The sequence below is a fragment of the Populus nigra genome, chromosome 5 (assembly GCF_951802175.1).
Source record: "Populus nigra chromosome 5, ddPopNigr1.1, whole genome shotgun sequence".
Classification (NCBI taxonomy): Eukaryota; Viridiplantae; Streptophyta; class Magnoliopsida; order Malpighiales; family Salicaceae; genus Populus; species Populus nigra.
This window is the reverse complement of record NC_084856.1, coordinates 6,109,535-6,127,644: the sequence shown is the minus strand read 5'-3', so window position 1 is coordinate 6,127,644 and position 18,110 is coordinate 6,109,535. Positions and strand designations below refer to the sequence as shown.

The 18,110-nt window shown below is 33.3% G+C and overlaps 3 protein-coding genes across 4 annotated transcripts; 1 reads left to right on the top strand and 2 right to left on the bottom strand.

The window, feature by feature from the left end:
- Positions 1-202: 202 nt before the first annotated feature.
- LOC133695066 (auxilin-related protein 2-like) lies at positions 203-5,315 on the bottom strand. 2 transcript variants are annotated; one of them, XR_009842356.1, is made up of 10 exons: positions 4,276-5,315; positions 3,582-3,793; positions 3,287-3,477; positions 3,068-3,206; positions 2,872-2,969; positions 2,250-2,315; positions 1,810-1,899; positions 903-1,079; positions 636-746; positions 203-446 (listed from the first exon to the last, which is right to left on the bottom strand). XR_009842356.1 is itself a non-coding variant. In XM_062116836.1 (9 exons), the coding sequence occupies exons 1-9, from the start codon at positions 4,869-4,871 to the stop codon at positions 708-710; spliced, it is 1,608 nt and encodes a 535-aa protein (XP_061972820.1). In that variant the 5' UTR covers positions 4,872-5,314; the 3' UTR covers positions 203-707. The 2 variants fall into 2 exon arrangements, 1 of the variants encoding a protein (XP_061972820.1); XM_062116836.1 differs by having other exon boundaries at positions 203-746; positions 4,276-5,314.
- A 4,885-nt stretch (positions 5,316-10,200) lies between these two features.
- On the top strand, positions 10,201-12,290 carry LOC133693493 (probable receptor-like protein kinase At1g11050). Its single transcript, XM_062114714.1, has one exon. It carries the CDS (start codon positions 10,220-10,222, stop codon positions 12,089-12,091), a length of 1,872 nt encoding a protein of 623 aa, XP_061970698.1. The 5' UTR covers positions 10,201-10,219; the 3' UTR covers positions 12,092-12,290.
- On the bottom strand, positions 12,240-15,511 carry LOC133693494 (pentatricopeptide repeat-containing protein At1g77360, mitochondrial). The gene is made up of 3 exons (XM_062114715.1): positions 15,307-15,511; positions 13,571-15,128; positions 12,240-12,600 (listed from the first exon to the last, which is right to left on the bottom strand). The coding sequence occupies exon 2, from the start codon at positions 15,104-15,106 to the stop codon at positions 13,670-13,672; it is 1,437 nt and encodes a 478-aa protein (XP_061970699.1). The 5' UTR covers positions 15,107-15,128; positions 15,307-15,511; the 3' UTR covers positions 12,240-12,600; positions 13,571-13,669.
- Between the last annotated feature and the right edge of the window lie 2,599 nt (positions 15,512-18,110).

The window sequence follows — 18,110 nt, the reverse complement described above, 5'->3', positions numbered from 1 at the left end:
TAACTTCACACTGGTAGGATGAAATTCTGTGTGTATCACTGCAAGAGCCTTGACAAATCGATGGCACTGACGCAGATATCACATCCCACCAAATAAACCATCGCCCCATTTTGAGAAAGCAAATGGGTGCATTCAAGAACAATAATTATGGTAAGAAAAAAATGCTGTGATGTTGAATATCAGCGAGTGCTGAAAAATCAGCTTTTGTAACTCAAGAATCATTAATTAATTGCGCCTGCTCAATGCACAGCAAAACAACCACACCTTTCTGATTGTTTAGTAGATTAAATTCACAGGCTCATGGAATATCATTATTACAATAAAGAAGAAAATCCCCCACGCCTTCCCCATAACTCAAATACTAAATGCTAATAAAGAATAAAAAATGAGAGCAAGTTGAAATTCTCACCATCAATGCAATTGCCGAATGGTAGTTGAAACTTTTCCTGGGGAAGGATTATATAAATGTTGTAAAACCTGATGTTTCTAGAAGAAGCGTTAATTTACACCATCAAATACAACAGAAGTGATCTTCAATTAGCATATCTCTCAGTTATGAGACTCGGGATTCATGTTGTAATGGAGATATTGCACCTAAAGGGTGTAAGATCGACACAGCATGCAAGAAGATTTACCTCAAAATGGAAGTCGTACAACTGCCAAATGGTGGGGCTCAAAATAATCAGAGGACGCATCATCAAAGGCATTCAAGAGAGCTCCTCCTTACTGAACTTGTTCCAAGCTTCCTGTTTAATGAAAAGCAAAAGACACCCTCAAGCAAATGAGAAACAAAGTAGAAAAGCAACTAAAGGCTAGATGTAGCAAATGAACCACAGTCGAAAATAATCCACTACCCAGCAATGTAGGTACCTAATTTTGATACTAGGAAATTCATGCTGTACCTTGAGGATATCAAAAACCTTCTCAGAAGTATATTTTTGTTGAATAGTGGCACCTTTCTGTTGAACCTTGTCAGGATGGACGCATAAAGTTGCCTTTCTATAGACTTTTTTCACTGAGGTAGAGGTGATCAAATCTGTCAGTGAAACTGGTTTCCAATCACACTCAGGCCAAAGCACCTGCTCATCATTCCACATATAAAATAAACATGTTGGTAATTACTTTATGCTTAATTAAACCAAGCAAGAAAAAAAAAAGAAATCATTGAACATTCAATAATAGCTTCAAAACATGAGATTGACACTTCATTTTCCTTTGAACTGAACCCATCGCTTCAAGCGACCTCTTAAACAGAAAACACAACAAATACACAAGTTCTAGCGAGTCCAATGATGCTGCCAGTGGCCCTCAAAATGTTTTCTTGATAGTATGGTTGGTGGTGAAAAAGCATGGACTTTACACCATTAGAGCAGTGCCTATAAAGGTACCGCAAAAATAGGCATGCATGGAGTGTGGAGGCACTATCATCACATCAAAACTCCAACAATAATTTTAACTTCACCATCATAAATACAGATAACCCAACACTTCCAGAAGCAGAACAAATAAAAAGTTGTAGCAAGGCACAAGACTATTTTAATGGAGCATATCAACATATTAATGTTTCATGGCATTCATTCAGAGCCAGAAAAAGCAGTTGTGATCATCAATCCAGAAGCTCGCTTCGAAGACTGGTTCCAAATTCTCACTTCTAAGATGCAAGACCACAGTTTGGTCAGAGACTAACAAGCAATTCAGATATAAAAAGTAACAAATATAAGAGAATAGATGCAATACTTTCTTGCCTAGTAAAGTGCTAAAAGTTAAGCAAAAAGTTTTACAAATTAAAAAGGCTGTTGTAAAACTCACATGTTGCAATGATGATAGCAGTGCACGCATATTGCCTTCCTTCCCTGCAGCCCAGTGCTTTATCTGAACATCCATTTTGTCAGCTATCCTCTGCAAATTAATATCAAATATCACCAAAATATTACTCAAAATTAAGAGGTTACAGTGCGAAGAAAAAAAATAAATATTGGAAGATAATAGCCATCACCCTGTTAATCCCAGCCTCACAAAGAGAGAGCAACAAAGAAATGAATAGATATGATAATTTATGAATGTACCATATGTACATACACATTAGCATATAGAGTGAGTTCTTTACAACTCGTCTTCAACCCCAAAAGAAGCACCACAAGCATCCTTACATTGTGCATATGGTGCATAAAAACCAATAACTTGTAGAGCCAGTACACAAAGATCCCACTAAATGCATTGCAAGTCAAGGCAACTCTGAATTTACTTACACGTCTCTCCTCTTGCTCATGCAAAGTTTGAAGGTCACGCTGGTTCATATCAGCAACTGCTTGTTCCTGTATATAAAACAATCCAAAATTGTAGAAATCTTCATCTATGGTGACAAATACAAATTCAATCTACAAAGTAAGGATGCATTCAATTTCATGCTGTGAACTAGGAACATCAGCTATGTGCTTTAAATCCGCAAGCAAGGAGTCACAGATATGACTCAATGGCAAGTTATCATTATTACTCTATGCAGGCTCTTACTAAGAAAAGGTGCACAAGATGAAGCCAGGGTGAGAAATACTGACAAAAACCAGAGAAGGACAAATCACTTCTTCCACTGCTGCTGGAAGGAATTTTGTGCAAGATGAAGGTCATTAATTTATGACTATAGCCACTAATTCATCAAGGTACAGTCACTAATTCATCAAGTACAAGAGCTCTTAGATACTCCTTTTCTATTCTTATTTCATACATCCACTGATTTCTTTTCACCCTCTATATAAACAAACACGCAGTATTACTATAATCCAAGAGAAAAAAATAAGTTCATCCAGTCAATATTATAACTCTGGTCATGTTTGAGTAACAAAGAGTAGAGAAATGACAAGAAGGAAAACAGACCATACGATCCCTGGTCCTCTGGTGACGATCCCATCTGGCTCTTCTTCTTTCTTCACTTTCCCCTTCAACTTCCTCAAATTCTCCAGATAATGTGGCATCTTTGGCAGAGTAAAGGTGTCATCATATTAGAAAAAACAATGCATCAAAAGAACATTTCTACTGCTACCACTGAAATCTAATTTCAATAACAAACTACCTCCAAAAATCAAAGAAAGGTCACCAAGTGCATTTGTTGTAGAAGAAGTCTTCCTTATGCCAGGTGAGGGGCTTGAAGCCTTTTTAAAAGGGAATTCGGGCTTTCCCTTTCCATTTATCTTTGCATCAAATAGAGGGTCCTAACAAGTCCATCCAGAGTCAAATAAAAACAAGCTACTAGTGTTACAGAAACCTTTACTCTGGTATCAGTAGTTCTTACCAGAACTCCAGACCTTAACTTTGGTACACTGCTGGACTGAGAAACCCTGCCAAAAAATGATTCTAGATCATCCGTGCTCTGCTTTACTTCCCCAGCATGGTGACCATTAGAGACACTACGAGCATTGTTTTGCTTCCTACCCATAGCAAAGTCTTCCAGTTCATCTATGGCAGAAACATCCAAAACTTTTCCTGCATCATGGAGCATTGTAATATTATTAAGTTTATGAGAACAGACAAGTAAAGAAATCAAGTTGACCTATTGTTTCAATTTAAGTACACAGACTAATTTTTACCTGTCTTCAAAACTTGTCCTGGTTTTGGAGGGGGTCTCAATGGTGGGGAACAATTTGATGAAACAGCAGGTTCTGTTCTTCCAGAATGATTAAACTTACCAAATTCCTCCAGTGGGTCTGTAAACGATTTTGTTGTGGTTGAAGTTTGTTCAAGTACTGCAAAAGGGTCCTCTGATGAAGTGAATGCTGGTGTAATTGTATGCATATTTTTTCTGCACCAAAAGTATGATAACAAGAAACGTTCATGGCCATGCCATTACATCATACAGAAAATGGGGTAACACTATATAGGTCCAATAAAAAAGATTATAAATAGACTGGTAAATCACTATAAAAGGCTTCGAAAAATTTAACTAAATCCATACTAAACAAGAAATCTAATGCTCGATTACAAGAATCACTTTGAGGTATATCATCCTGTCCCAACTTTTAGGCCATTAAACTACCATCTCATCATTTTCTTGAGAATGTGTGACAAGTAAAATAACTTGTCATGCCCACCAGTATTCATACATAAAGCACAAGATTTATTATAGCATGCAAATATTTCCCTACATATACAAACCAATAACAGTAAATATAAACTAAAGCATTGGCATTTAGTTAACCAAACAACTAAGCAAGTAATCGATGAAAGGATCAATTAAGCATGTAATCAATGAAAGCGTCAACTTCCCCATAAAGAGACACATACTCTTTCCTTGATGAGTTGCTGGGACCAAACCCAGGTATCAAATCATCAAAACCAACAGATCCATTACGGCTCGGAGGCTTCAATTTTGTGCCGAAACCCCCCAACAAATCTTTGACTGGTGCACTTTGCTTGGCGGCCTTTGAAGAAGTAAACGCCCCAAAAATATCATCATCCTCGTTGTTGTTGTTATTGTTATTAACTGATGAACTAGACCCATTTAACCCACCAAATATATCATCAACAAAAGACGATTGCACACTCGAACTTTTAGTACTTGAAAACACAGAATCAATATCGAAACCAAACCCAGTACTCGTCTGTTTTGAATTCTTTTGAAAACCACCAAAAATGTCAAAATCATCACCAAAATTCTGGGATTTTGAATTGCTAAAGAGAGTTTCGCGATCATCCATGAAAGACCCATTATATGAATTGGAGTTGTAAGTTGATTTAGAAGAATATGAGTTGGATTTCGGATTTGAAGAAGGGAAATCTCGAGTTTGGGCGTTATTGGTTCCTCTCGATGCAGACATTGGAGCCGATTTTCCTTGCGGTTTTAACCCAAAACGTTCTGTTAACACACCAAACTCGTCCATTTTGAAAAAAAAAATTGAGCTATTATTTTTAATCAGTTCTGAGAAATGGGTTTTTTGATCTATAAGAAAAGACAAAGAATTGGATGAAATTGGAGTGGAATTGAAGCAAAAGAAAGGAGGATCTTGGAAACAGGGGAATTTTTCTTTTTTCCTTTTCTTTTTCTTTTTCTTGTGTGAAAAAAAAAAAAAAAGAGGAGAAAGAATTAAAAGGTGAAAGAGGGTATCAGGTGGTGTAGACAAAATGGCGGGAGTTGGGTGATAAATAGAAACAGAGAGGAGAAAATTTTCCGGGATTTGTAAGAGAAATTTTAGATTTCAGGGGTCCGTCTGCTTCACTCCCTCTCTCTCTCTCTCTCTAACATTTTCTGATTAGTGCCTGTCTGTCTGTGCTTCTGAGAACTGCCTAGGCGGTGGGTGGAAACGTGGAAGCAGCTCCATTTTGACTTCTAAGTTTATTATATAAATCCTTCATCTTCTTTATTATTATCATTTATAAATCTCTCCCTGACGTCTCCAAAAAAAAAATTGATATATATATATATATATACACACACACACTTCAAATGGATTTTCTTTTCTTTTCTTTTCATCGAAAAGGAATTTTGGATCCTCTCATTAAATATGATTAATCATGTTTTTAAATCATTCTATTATTTTTAAATTTAATGGTTTGAATTAAATAAAAAAATAATATATAATTAAATTTCTGCCATTCTTATTATGCTTCAAATTATATTTATTTAATTTATACTCGCAATTTAAATTTAATGAATATAATAAAATAAGAGAAGGAAATGACCTTAATTCAAAAAACAATATGCGAGGTAGTTTATTTTCATAAATAGAATCCAAGAAATTTATATAGAGACTAAAAAAATTCATTGATAAATAAGAAATTTGTCTTGAATTAGTTAGAAATTCACTAAGAATTACCAATTATAAGAACAAAAAACTGTGATCACCTCATTAACTTTAAGCAGTGAATTTTTATTTTTTTGTGATTTTATAATTGTTATTTAGATATTGTTTGGAATTGTGAATGGATTATTTTTTAAAATATTTTTTTTTAGAAAATATATTAATAAATATTTTTAATATTAACATTTTAAAATGATCTAAAAACATTAAAAAATTAATTTAAAATAAATGAAAATAAAAATTCTAAACAATACAGTTGGATAAAAATAAAATAAAAATAAATTATAAAAATTATCTTTATAATTTAATCTATTTTTCAATAAATTATTTTATTAAATATTTTTATATAAAATGATAAAATAATCCTCATATAAAAAACTTAAATCTAATTTAATTTATTTAAAAAAATTAATTTATATTAAGAAAAAAAAAAGAATTTGCCACTTTGTGCTAAAATTTGTTTTTCCTTTTAATATTTGTTTTTTTAAATAAATCAGCTTTTGTTTGAGCTTATCATGCGATGGAATTTCTACTGAGATGAAAATGTTATTATTTTGATAATAAAATATTATTTTAATATATTTTTAAATAAAAAAATATTTAAAAAAACAACTACTATCCTATTATTAAACCCTTTTAGAACTTTAAAATTGTAAGTTCGCTAAGTGTTGAAAGCTCATGGTCTCCACTCGTACAAACTTGGACAATGAAGCCGCTAGGAGGGTGAGACAATTAATTGGATTATTTAAAATATTCATGAAAAATTAATTTAAAATTAATTAAATATAATGCTTTTATTTTATTTTATAATTTTAGTTAGGAAATTAAAAAGTAAAAATTATTTCAGTTTCAAAAATCAAAACTGAAAAAGCCAAAATCAAACCTAAGAAAAAAAAACTTACAAAAAACTAAAAGCTCGTTTTAGATTAGAAGTTCTACCTTAATTAAAAAATTTAAGGATTAAATTGAATTTATTTAATTTTTTAAAATATAAAAATAAATCAAACCAATCACCCTCGTCAACCGAAGATTGGTCTTCCACTGTCGTCTCCCAGGTCTCCGCCATGCCTTTCGTTGGCTATTGACTTTTGGAGGACTCCATTTTCATCGTAATAAAACTAGATAATTAGCTGGTGTTTCGCTATCAGTTGGATTAAAATCTTTTTCAATGTAATATATATATATATATATATATATATATGCGTATTTTATAGAAAAAATATTAATTATAGATTTAAAATTTGATGCATAATTTTAATAAAAGAGATTAAGAATGATGTGTTAAAAAATGTTAAAAATATATCTTGTTGCTAACAAAAATTAAATCATGAAGTTAAGAAATAAACACAAATCAAAATGTTTGATTTTATGTTGTGGCAAGCCCTTTAATTTTATTTTATTTTCACTTGATTACAACACAGTTTTTTTACAAGAAGACTAATAATTAAATTCTATCGAAACAAATAATTTGATAGTGTAAGTTTTTTTTCTATTAATATCTTTAATTTCAAAAACAAATCTAACCTTTTGTTCTATTACATTCATTTAATAAAAATAAAAAGCAATCACAACATATATAAAAATAAAAAAATATCTCCCACACCAAAACTCCTTTGTCTCATTAACGGGTTGAACTTTTAACGAATTTTTTCAACATAATATTTGCTTGTTAGGAAAAATTATATCATTGTTTTAAAAGCAAGTTTTAATTATATATATATATATATATATATATATATATATATATATATATATATATATATATATCTTAACAATTTTGATGCCAGTGCATGAACAAATATAATAACAATACAACACTTGTGTATTCCCGCATAAAACTCTTTAGCAGTATTATTAGACTTGGTCCAGAGAATCAATTTTGAAACCCCCAACCTGAATTCTTGACTACATCAGATTTCAAATTAAATCATATAAATTTGACCTGGATGACTTTGACCTGGATGACTTAACAGATCATTGATTATCTAGATAACTGATAAAAATCTGGTTTGACTTAAGAGAATTCAAGATGAAATCTTTTTTATATATTGATATGAAAGTATCTTGGATCGATTTAGGTTAACCCTGGCTAACTTGTTAAACTTACTATTCCTGTTATGAATTTGATTAAGCCTAATAACTTTTTTATTTATTTTTATTTAATTATATGATAATAAAAATTAACACTCGTATAAAAGTAACTTAATGTCTAATGTTGGTTGTACCTAGTATTGTGTATTTGATAGACTCATTCTCAACCCCCCCTCCTCTCCAAAACAAAATCACGTAAAAAAAAATTAATCAGTTGAATTAAAAAAAACCAAAGGGATCCCAATCTATTTTTTTCTAACATGTTTACAGGGAAACATCCTCTTATTAAATTTCTCTCAAGAAAACAAACTTATGAACACAAAAACAATCATGTTTATTGTTGGATGTGATTAACCGATAAATTTATATTTTCTTCATTGTTTTTTGACAACTCTTTTTCTTCTTTTTTAAACTTAAATATTAAAATATGAATAAAATAATTTTTTAGACTAAAATGTTTCATCACTAAATTAGAAAGATAAAAAAAATTGAAAAAATTCTAAGACTAGACTCTCTGAAAAAGCAATAAGACTATAGTGGTTTTTTAAAAAAAAAAAAGAAAGAAAAACAAAAGGGTTGTCATTTTTTTTAAAAAAAAATTTTGATCTTTTAATTTTCATTCTATTAAAAATAATGAAATCATTGTTTTTTTTTTTTGCAAAATTAAGCACTTCTTTAATGTCAAGTTTTTTTTGTTGTTGAGAAAGCAATAACTTTATAAAAAATAAATTGAATTAAATTTAAAGTTTAATTTTTAATAAATATAATATTGGAGGATGAAATTGAAAAAATAAAAAATAAAAAAAACCAAATAACTGATGTTAATCTATAGTAATTTATCTCATGATCAACAGTAAAATCAAGAGTTCATTTAGATTCATTTTTAATTTAATTTTAATAAGCAACATGCAGTTGACTACAGCCACTTCAATTGGACGTTATCAGTTGTGTTTTCTAAACAAATTTGCAACAGACAGTTGAAAAACGAAACGTCTTCAATGCCTATACGCAATACTTTATAATTTTACCAAACCAACAACAATATTTTTAATGCAAACCAAAGACATTACGGTGGTCTAATTGAGGGGGCGGCGGACGGGAGGTTTATGAGACGCCTGAGATGAAATTAAATCAATAAGGGGTATTTTAGAATTCTAAGGTAGTTTGATAAAAGTCTATGGAAAGTAAGACAATTTAAACACAACTATTATCGAGAATAGGAGTTGTGTTTAAAAATCATGTCACTCTTGATTTGATTTGATTTAATTAATAAATATAAAAAAATCAATCCAAAAACAAACGAAAATTCAATGAATAGAAAATGAGATTCAAGATTCAATATCAATAAAAAATAGATCATCAGGGACACACTAAAGCTTTATTTTCAATATATTTAGTATTGTTAAAAAGATTTTAATGAAATGATTTTAACCATACTATAAAAGACCATCAAACATGGTCATAATTTGTTAAGAGCTTTGTTTAAGGTTAATTATGACCTTATTTGATACTTTTTCAATACGTTGTTAGAATCTTCTCGTCAAAATTCTTATAATGATATTAGGTGTGTTGAATATAAAGCCCGATGTGTCTTTAGAGATCTATTTTTTTCAGTTTTCTCTCCTGTCATATCATTTTATATCATCTTTATTTCTTAACCATTGAATCTTGAATCTTATCTTTTAACTATTAGTTCTTTATAAGATTTTAAATTTATTTTTATTTAGGTTAATTAATTTGTAAAATAAAAACATATCTTGAAACATGACTAAACAACTGTTATTTCAAAAAGTAGATGCGTGCAAAAATATATTCTGAAACTTGCCTATTATTTCAAATAACGGTTGTATATAGAAATGATATTTTTAAATGCAGTTATATTCAAAATATATTATTTTTTAAATATTTTTTAATTTATATTATTGTTCCAAAACTTGTAGTATTGTTTTTAGCAATGTTTCAAAATATTTTTTGATTTTTAAAATTTATTTTTAACATTACTGTATAAAATGATTTGAAAAAATATATAAAAAATTAATCTGAAATAAAAAATTTAAAACTTTTTAGATTTATTTTAAAATATTTTTGAATTGAAAAGAAAAGAAGATCTTTCACTTACCTGCCGAGTAATAAAAGTAAGAATAAAGTACCTATACTTGTGTGTTTCCGCGCGTGCGTGTATTCCGTGTCCAAAACCAAAACGTGAGTTTTGACCACGACCACAGCCACAGCCAGCCAACATTGATTGATTGTTCTGTTCAAAGCGCAACAAATAACTAACGTTATATAAGTCCAACATGTGATTTGAACAAAGGTGGTTTTGAAAGCCGCACACAAAAATGGGAAACAACCTGCTCTTCTCTTCCTCTCTCTGCCACTGCTTCTTCTTCTTCTTCTTCTTCACCATTGTATCCATTCATCCAGTTTCAGCCGCTTCTTCATGTCCCGTAGATCTCAGCTACGTCCAAACTGTGCCGTGGGACACATCGCTGTGTCGCCAACCTGATGGATTAGAGCATTGCTGCCAGACTCTTCTCAGTCTCTTTGGCATGGGACTTGCCCAACACTTAAGAGAGACCTCCATGTTTCAATTTCCTAATTCAAATGCTTCATCTGCTTGTTTATCTGATTTTCAAGCCAAACTTGCCACCTTGTCGATAGACCCATCATTAGTCCCTTCTTGCTTCAAGGACTCGAGTCAATTTGTTAGCAGCACTTCTAGTTGTGTTGGAATCGTTACTACACAGGATTGGATTGAGAAGGTTGGTCCAATGACCCCATTAAACACGGCTTGCAGAGGCGATTTTTCAGAACTAACGAGGTGCAGCTCATGTCTTGATGCAGGGCAGAAGATAAATTCTCGGTTAACGAGTCTAGACCCAAATGCCACCGCCACCTCCAAGTGCTTCTACTATACTTGTTTATATGCTGCTGGGATTGTGAGCGAGCTTGGTCCCCTGGATGCCAAAACAGCTGCCTGCACCCTAGCCTTGCCATTGGCTAACTCAGGTACTAAAAAGCCAGCCAAGAGCAAAGATAAGTTACTCAAGCTCGTATTTGGGCTATTGGGCTCTCTGATTGGTGTCTTGCTTGCTTTTGGACTGATCACCATGTATAGAAAATGGGACAGGAAGAGGAAGGTCAGTGCTTCACATGAAAGATTTGTCAGCAGTTTCAAGGCCAGCATGCTGCCTAACTCTGGTGCAAAATGGTTTCATTTATCAGAACTTGAGCGAGCCACACAAGGGTTCTCTCAAAGGAATTTCATCGGCCAAGGAGCTTATGGGGTTGTGTACAAAGGAACTCTAGCTGATGGCACCTTGGTTGCAGTGAAACAAATGCATGATTTGGATTCACAGGGTGATGAAGACTTCTCCAATGAGGTTGAGATCATAAGCAAAATAAGGCACAGGAATCTTCTCTCTCTGCGAGGATGCTGTGTTACAAGTGATAACTCGAAAGGTAAAAGGAGATACATTGTTTATGATTTCATGTCTAATGGTAGCCTCGGTGACCATTTATCCAATGACCATAGCAGGAAGCAATTAACTTGGCCTCAGCGTAAGAATATCATTCTGGACGTGGCCAAAGGACTTGCTTACTTGCATTATGGTATCAAACCTGCCATTTATCACCGTGACATTAAGGCCACTAACATACTCTTGGACTTGGAAATGAAAGCAAAAGTTGCAGATTTTGGGTTAGCTAAGCAAAGTTTAGATGGCCAGTCTCATCTCACCACAAGAGTAGCCGGCACACACGGTTACTTGGCACCTGAATATGCTCTATATGGGCAACTGACGGAGAAAAGTGATGTTTACAGTTTTGGAATTGTGATTCTTGAAATCATGAGCGGCAGGAAGGTGATTGATACATCAAACTCATCATTCCTTTTGATTACAGATTGGGCATGGACGCTAGCGAAATCAGGGAAGTTTCAGGAAATTCTCGATGAGTCAATAAGGGATCAGGGACCAAAAGGGGTAATGGAGAGATTTGTTCTTGTTGGAATTCTCTGTGCTCACGTGATGGTAGCTTTCAGACCTACCATTGCTGATGCTCTAAGAATGTTAGAGGGCGACATTGACATCCCCAGATTACCAGAAAGGCCATTGCCACTCGGTCACGAGTCATTCAGACCTTTATGGAAGGAAAGTTCGTATACAACCGAGAGATCAAGAACCAGCAGCTCAAGCAGGAGATTAATGTAGATTTTCCTACATTGGTTAGGTCAGCAAGGACATTGTTTTTTAATCCCCGCCAACCTTGGAATTTTCAACTCAGGCCCTTCAAATGTGGCTGCTCTTTTGCATCTTGGAATACCTTATCATTCTACTTAATTTTACATCACTGCAAATGTAATTAAAACATTTCTTTTTTCTATATCAAAACAGAATGTGGTTTCATTTATGGATCCCTTTCCTTTTTCCCTCATGGGGGAAAATAAGTACTGGGGAAATGCTTCTTTTTTCCAACCTCATGCGTGCTTTCTACATTACTTGTTGCAATATACCTTCGTTCTATCAAGGAAAAATTAACATCTCATATTGTGTTCCTGATAGCTGTCATGGCCGAGGGTTGAGCGTGATTTCTGCCACTCCAAACAGCAGCATAAGAGCTTTCCTCGCAAAACTTCCAGCAGCAGCATGTTCCCTGACTGAAGATCAGAGTATAACTTTTTGACTCACCTGCTTCATTTCACCAGTTTCCTTCTTTGGCTCTGCAAAGTCATGCCACATTTAGAGAACTACTAGAGACTATCGATTAAAATTTCAGCAGCTCAGAGTGCTGACTAATAACATCATGTTAGGCCCAAATGGAATAAAAATCATATAGGTTCTGATCCCATAGTCATACCACCAGAAACAAAACCATACAATCTGTCATTAACAAGCAATATCATAAATCTTAAACAACTTGCACTTGCGTGTGCACATGACAAAAAACAGGCTGTAACAAAACATTGTTGGTCATGGATGCAAGGAAAATAATTTAACATTAGTTCCAACATTCAAGCAAACCAAGAGGCATGCCTTTTACCAAAGCCTTAAAAAAAATCTCGAGGCATTCCATAAGTGCCGGACAACAGTGACCCATCTCAATGTTTTTATACTTTAGTTAAGCATGTCCCAAATTGTGAGCATTTTGACATTGTTTAGATAAATAGTGTGCTTTCAAAAAATTGCATGAAATTAACCAATACCAAAGAACTTTAAAAAAGTTCTAAAGTAGAGCTGCCGATAGATAGGGATGCAGTACATGCATGTGAAATTCAACGCAGAGATTGTCTAATAGGAAAATTCCCTTCTATCTTAAGGCACTTGGGTATAAACATTAAATTCATCTCAACTGCCCAAGTCATGGAGAACTAAGATTGTCAATCTATCTAATGGCTTTCTACTGTTTCCATTTTTGAGCAGAAGTTACAATCCTCTTCTCTCTCGCAATATTTAGTGATTGAGCCCTCCGCGGGCATATGTTCTATTCTCTCTTTACAGGCGTTGCTGATGTTACTCAGTCCAGTTCCGCTAAAGAAGGTTCAGTTTTACTCAGAAAATTTTAGGGGGCAAAAAGAAATAAAGAAGCAAAAACAGGACATTAATAATATGCAGAACTGCAGCATTGCCACAAAAAAAAAAAAAGGAAAAAAGAAAGAAAGGAAAAGAGTAAACCCATCTGCGAAAACTGACCTATGCATTTGATACCAAGCAGCATACAGGCATTTCAACTCTGAATCTCATTGTTGATGGATAAACATAACAAACAGATTTAAGCTCATCCGAAATGGTTCACCACTCCCATAAAGGGTCATTGACGAGGACATTTATTTTCTTCTGAAGAAATTTTAGTACATCTTCTCTGCCTTCTTTTATAAGCAATTGTCTTAACCTCCCAAATGTCACACCCGAAGGCCTAATTCCCTTTTCTATCATCTCTTCCAATAAGACACAAGCCTGAGTGACATCACCCTTCTCGCAGAGTCCATTTATAAGAACTTGAAAAGTGTGCATGCTTGGCATAAACCGCTTCAACTTCATGTACTTCCACACTTTAAGTGCCTTTTCTAGCTCATCCCTCTCACAAAACATTTTTATCATCATAGTATATGTATCTGCATCTGGCTCGCATACCTTGATCATCCTGAGAAATACCCTATAAGCCTCATCAGTCTCTCCACGGCCAATCAAACTGCTCAGAATGATATTGAAGGTCCTTGAATTGGGCGTCACACCCTTGCAATCCATCTCATTTAAGACTCTATAGACGTTTTTAAGCCTGTTTGCTTTACAAAAAGCACCGATCAAAGCATTATAAACTGCAACATCAGCCTCGATTCCATTATTTTCCATCTCTAGGAAGGTGCTGACAGCATCCTCAATCCGATTCTCTATTCCGTATGTATGAACCAGAACACTATATATGAAAGGAGTTGGCTTGCAAACTGTAGAGTCCATTTCATTGACAATTCCCAGGGCTTCATCAACCCTCCCAGCCTTGCAAAGCACATCTACCATGATACCATAAGTCACGATATCAGGTCTACAACCATTGCTGACCATTTCTCTGAAAATCTCCCTTGCTTTAGGCAGATTTGGATCCTTTCCCCATCCTTCAAGCAATATACTATAAGTTTTTGAGTCCGGAACAAACCGGTCCTTGATACTGTCAAAGATCTCTTGAGCCTTCCTCACATTCTTAGACTTACATAAAGCACTAAGCAACCCATTAAACGCCGCTAAATTTGGAGGCACATCATACTTATCCATGATATTAAACGTGTAAACAGCCTCCTCCACCTTCTGAGCTCTAGCATACTTTCTCATAATAATACAAAAGGTCTCAACATTTACCATTCTCTTACTCTTCATAATCTTCACAACATCCCACATTAGCTGATACTGCCTTATCTTAGCTAGAGAATCAATCACAGTATGGAAAGCCTTAACACTATGGTTATAATGCCGTTGTTTCCCGGCCCATTCGAAGAATCGATAAGCCACCATCCCAGCATTTTCAAACTTCTTAAGGACATCCTCCACTATCTGTTCTGAAACCCTAACCCCACTTTGATCAAGGGCAGTATCAAGCGTGACTACCGACGAAGACATCATAATTTTACATATTGTTTTCGTTGTATCACTTGTTTCACTTGACATGTATCTTCTCTTTAGCATTTTATTAAATCCCGAATATAATTTATTCGAGTTATTATAAATTCTGCTCATCTCTGTTAAACCCAAAATCTACCTGAAGCAAACACCCACAAAACTGTAATTAATTTTTTTTCTTTATCTGATACATCTGTCATTCAATGGAGTGTAAGCATATGTTTTTATGGGTAAGAAAAGATTTTTAAACAAGCAATTAAGAGAAGAAACTATAATTAACGTAAGTAATTATGAAATTAGCAAACGATAAGATTTACCGTGCTTGGGGACAGCTAAAGCTCTGTGACTGCTGCTAAGCTAGCTGTTGTTTATTTCCGCCACTGAATCACTCTCAACGGAAGAGGAGATGAATGAATCTGGTACTGCTATATACGTCATATTTACTTACATTTAAGGGCATTTCGTTCTCTGTTCATCAACTTAAACGAGGCCCATAGGAAAAATTCACCCGGGCCTTGATTTTGTTTGGGCTTCCCCGATAAGAAAATTAAGAGAGAGAGAGAGAGAAAAGGAGAGAGAGAGAGTTCAATTTGGACTTTTATCTTTCGATTGAGTTCGCGCGAGACATCCCGTCACAATACCACGGATTGAGTTTTCTAATTTACATGTACAACTAAAAATTATTATTTTTATCCAATTTAAAACCCTATAAATATAAATTTTACATGCTCAAATCCAAACCTATTAGGTTTTGGGATGATATGAGAATATAAAAATTATGAAATTCCTTTGTAACCTTAATAATTACTAAAAAATCTTTGTGAAAGTATAAAAGTATTTCTAAATACAATTTTTTTTTTGTTTTTTCTAAGGTCAAATATGTATTTTAATTGTACCCTGGCAACCACGACCACTCTATGAAACGAATTCATCTCTCTCTTTAACATGGATTCTGGATATTAGAACATCTCATCATGTTACCTATGATTTCACCAACCTCTCCCTACACGCTCCATATAATGGCTTAGATGATGTGTGTGTTTGGTATTGCGGTAGTGATTGTGACTGTGGTTTGAAAAAAATAATTTTATAAAAAGTACTTTTAATTGAAGTTGGTTTGAAAAAATAGGTGTTTGGTTAAAACTGTGGTTGAAATTGAGGTTGAAAAAAAGTAGTTTAATGTGTTTGGATAAAAATGCTTTTAAAATTGAGGTTATAAAATAATTTTAAAAAATATATATTAATATTGATAGTTTTAAATTTAAATATTGTAGAATTAATTACTCATATTAAATTATGAAATAAATAATACTTTATATAAAATATTTTTTATTATTCCATTAAACTATTTAATAATACAATTAAATAAAATATTATCATGTATAAAATTGATATTACAGTGCGAGTAAATTTAATTTACTCTATACTAATTTTTCGGTAAAAATATATTGTTCATATCACAGTGCAAATAAATTTAATTTACTTTAAACTATTTTTGTTTAAAAAAATATTAATAAAATTAATACACACACTAAAATAAATAAAAAAAAAAACTGTTCTAACAGTGCAAGTGAATTGCACTGTTCACGTGAACAGTGTAATTCCCCTGCATTGTTCACTTCAACAGTGTACCGTGTACACTGTGCATGCTAATTGCACTGTTCCAGTGCAATTAGCATGCACAGTAAATGAAAAGCATGATTTTCCTGCTTTTTATTTTTAACGTTTCAGCCGCGAAAAACACGTGGGACCCAAGCACAATAAATCAAGTTTTTTCATTACTAAACGGCTGCCAACTGTGTTTTAATTAAAACGCAGCCGCAGCCGCGTAAACAAACGGACTCGACATCCAGCCTTTTCAATTTTAAAATGTGTTGTTTATTATTATGTGATATATCCCTAATTTTAGGAATATGTTATGATTCATTCTTGTTTCTTATTATTTAAACTTTCTTAACTGTATATCTTCAGGTGAAATCCTCCTAGTTTATACCATCTGTAACGAACTCTTATAGCCCTCATTCTCTGTACATATTCGGCTACCTATTCATTCCAAAGCTTGACATGAACATCTTAAGTTAAGCCCCTCTCATGATCAAGAAAAGGAAGCTACTGGTATGGTGAATCAGTGGTGATGATCAATCACACAGCGCCCCTTGAAAATAAGGCAAGCCTGGTTATTGGAATTTGTGGTCCAACTCGCCTACCATTTTTTGACAATTGGGAGAAAACGGCTGCAGCCAGGCCTAGTGAAGGAAGATGGTCAAACCATCATGTCATGGCATTCATAAAGAAAGAAAGAAAAGGACGAAACTCTTTCTACAACCCATGGAAACCGCACGTTAGCAACCCACACAGTGACGTGCTGCGGGTGGCCATATGTTCCCTGACTTGTCATCGAAAGTCTCTGTCGCCTTTTCTTCCGCCCGTCATGGATGCTCGCTGGCGCTGGCTTTTGCTCGAGAGAGAAGTTTACTCTTTTCTTAATGGATTATTATTTATATAAAAAAATCCCTTAGAATCTCGATATTTTTTTTAACGCGAGAATACGTAAACTCTTCATAAATCATATCTTGCCTGCTCAGTCAATGGCAATTTAAAATAATAAAAAAATATCTCTCTCTCTCTCTCTCTCTCTATATATATATATATATATTAATAATTCAGATCTCTAGGAACATAATTCTTTAGATTTTTAGGATTTTCAATATCATAGAGTTAATTCTCCAAATTCTTAAATTCCCTTTTCTTATTGGCTACCACTATAATTTAACCTTTTCAATGGTAGTAATTTGCTTAGCCAAATCACCTTTTCAATTGCACACATGGCCTAAAATCTATTTTAATACCTATATATATATATAATTCTCTTAACTACCCGATGAATATACGAGGATCATAAAATTTTGTGCTGTTAGACAATATAACTGATCTTCAAATATAAATTAATTAATTTTTTAATTGATAAAAAGTTAAATTGTTAAATTTATTTAATTCTATTTAATTAGAATTAGAATTTATTTTTAGGCCAATATATTAGGAATCTAATGAGTTAACACATTAAGAACCATTAATAAGAAATTAAACTGAGATGATTTAATTAAGTATGACTTGATTAAAA

Bases quoted from the DNA above. Each gene is read 5' to 3' on its own strand.
- LOC133695066 (XM_062116836.1), bottom strand. From the start codon at position 4,871: ATGGACGAGTTTGGTGTGTTAACAGAACGTTTTGGGTTAAAACCGCAA. The intron at 2,970-3,067 runs GTAGTTTGTTAT...ACTCTGCCAAAG, and splicing joins CCTTTCTTTGATTTTTGGAG to ATGCCACATTATCTGGAGAA. The intron at 1,080-1,809 runs GTGAGTTTTACA...AATGATGAGCAG, and splicing joins TGCTATCATCATTGCAACAT to GTGCTTTGGCCTGAGTGTGA.
- LOC133693493 (XM_062114714.1), top strand. From the start codon at position 10,220: ATGGGAAACAACCTGCTCTTCTCTTCCTCTCTCTGCCACTGCTTCTTC.
- LOC133693494 (XM_062114715.1), bottom strand. From the start codon at position 15,106: ATGAGCAGAATTTATAATAACTCGAATAAATTATATTCGGGATTTAAT.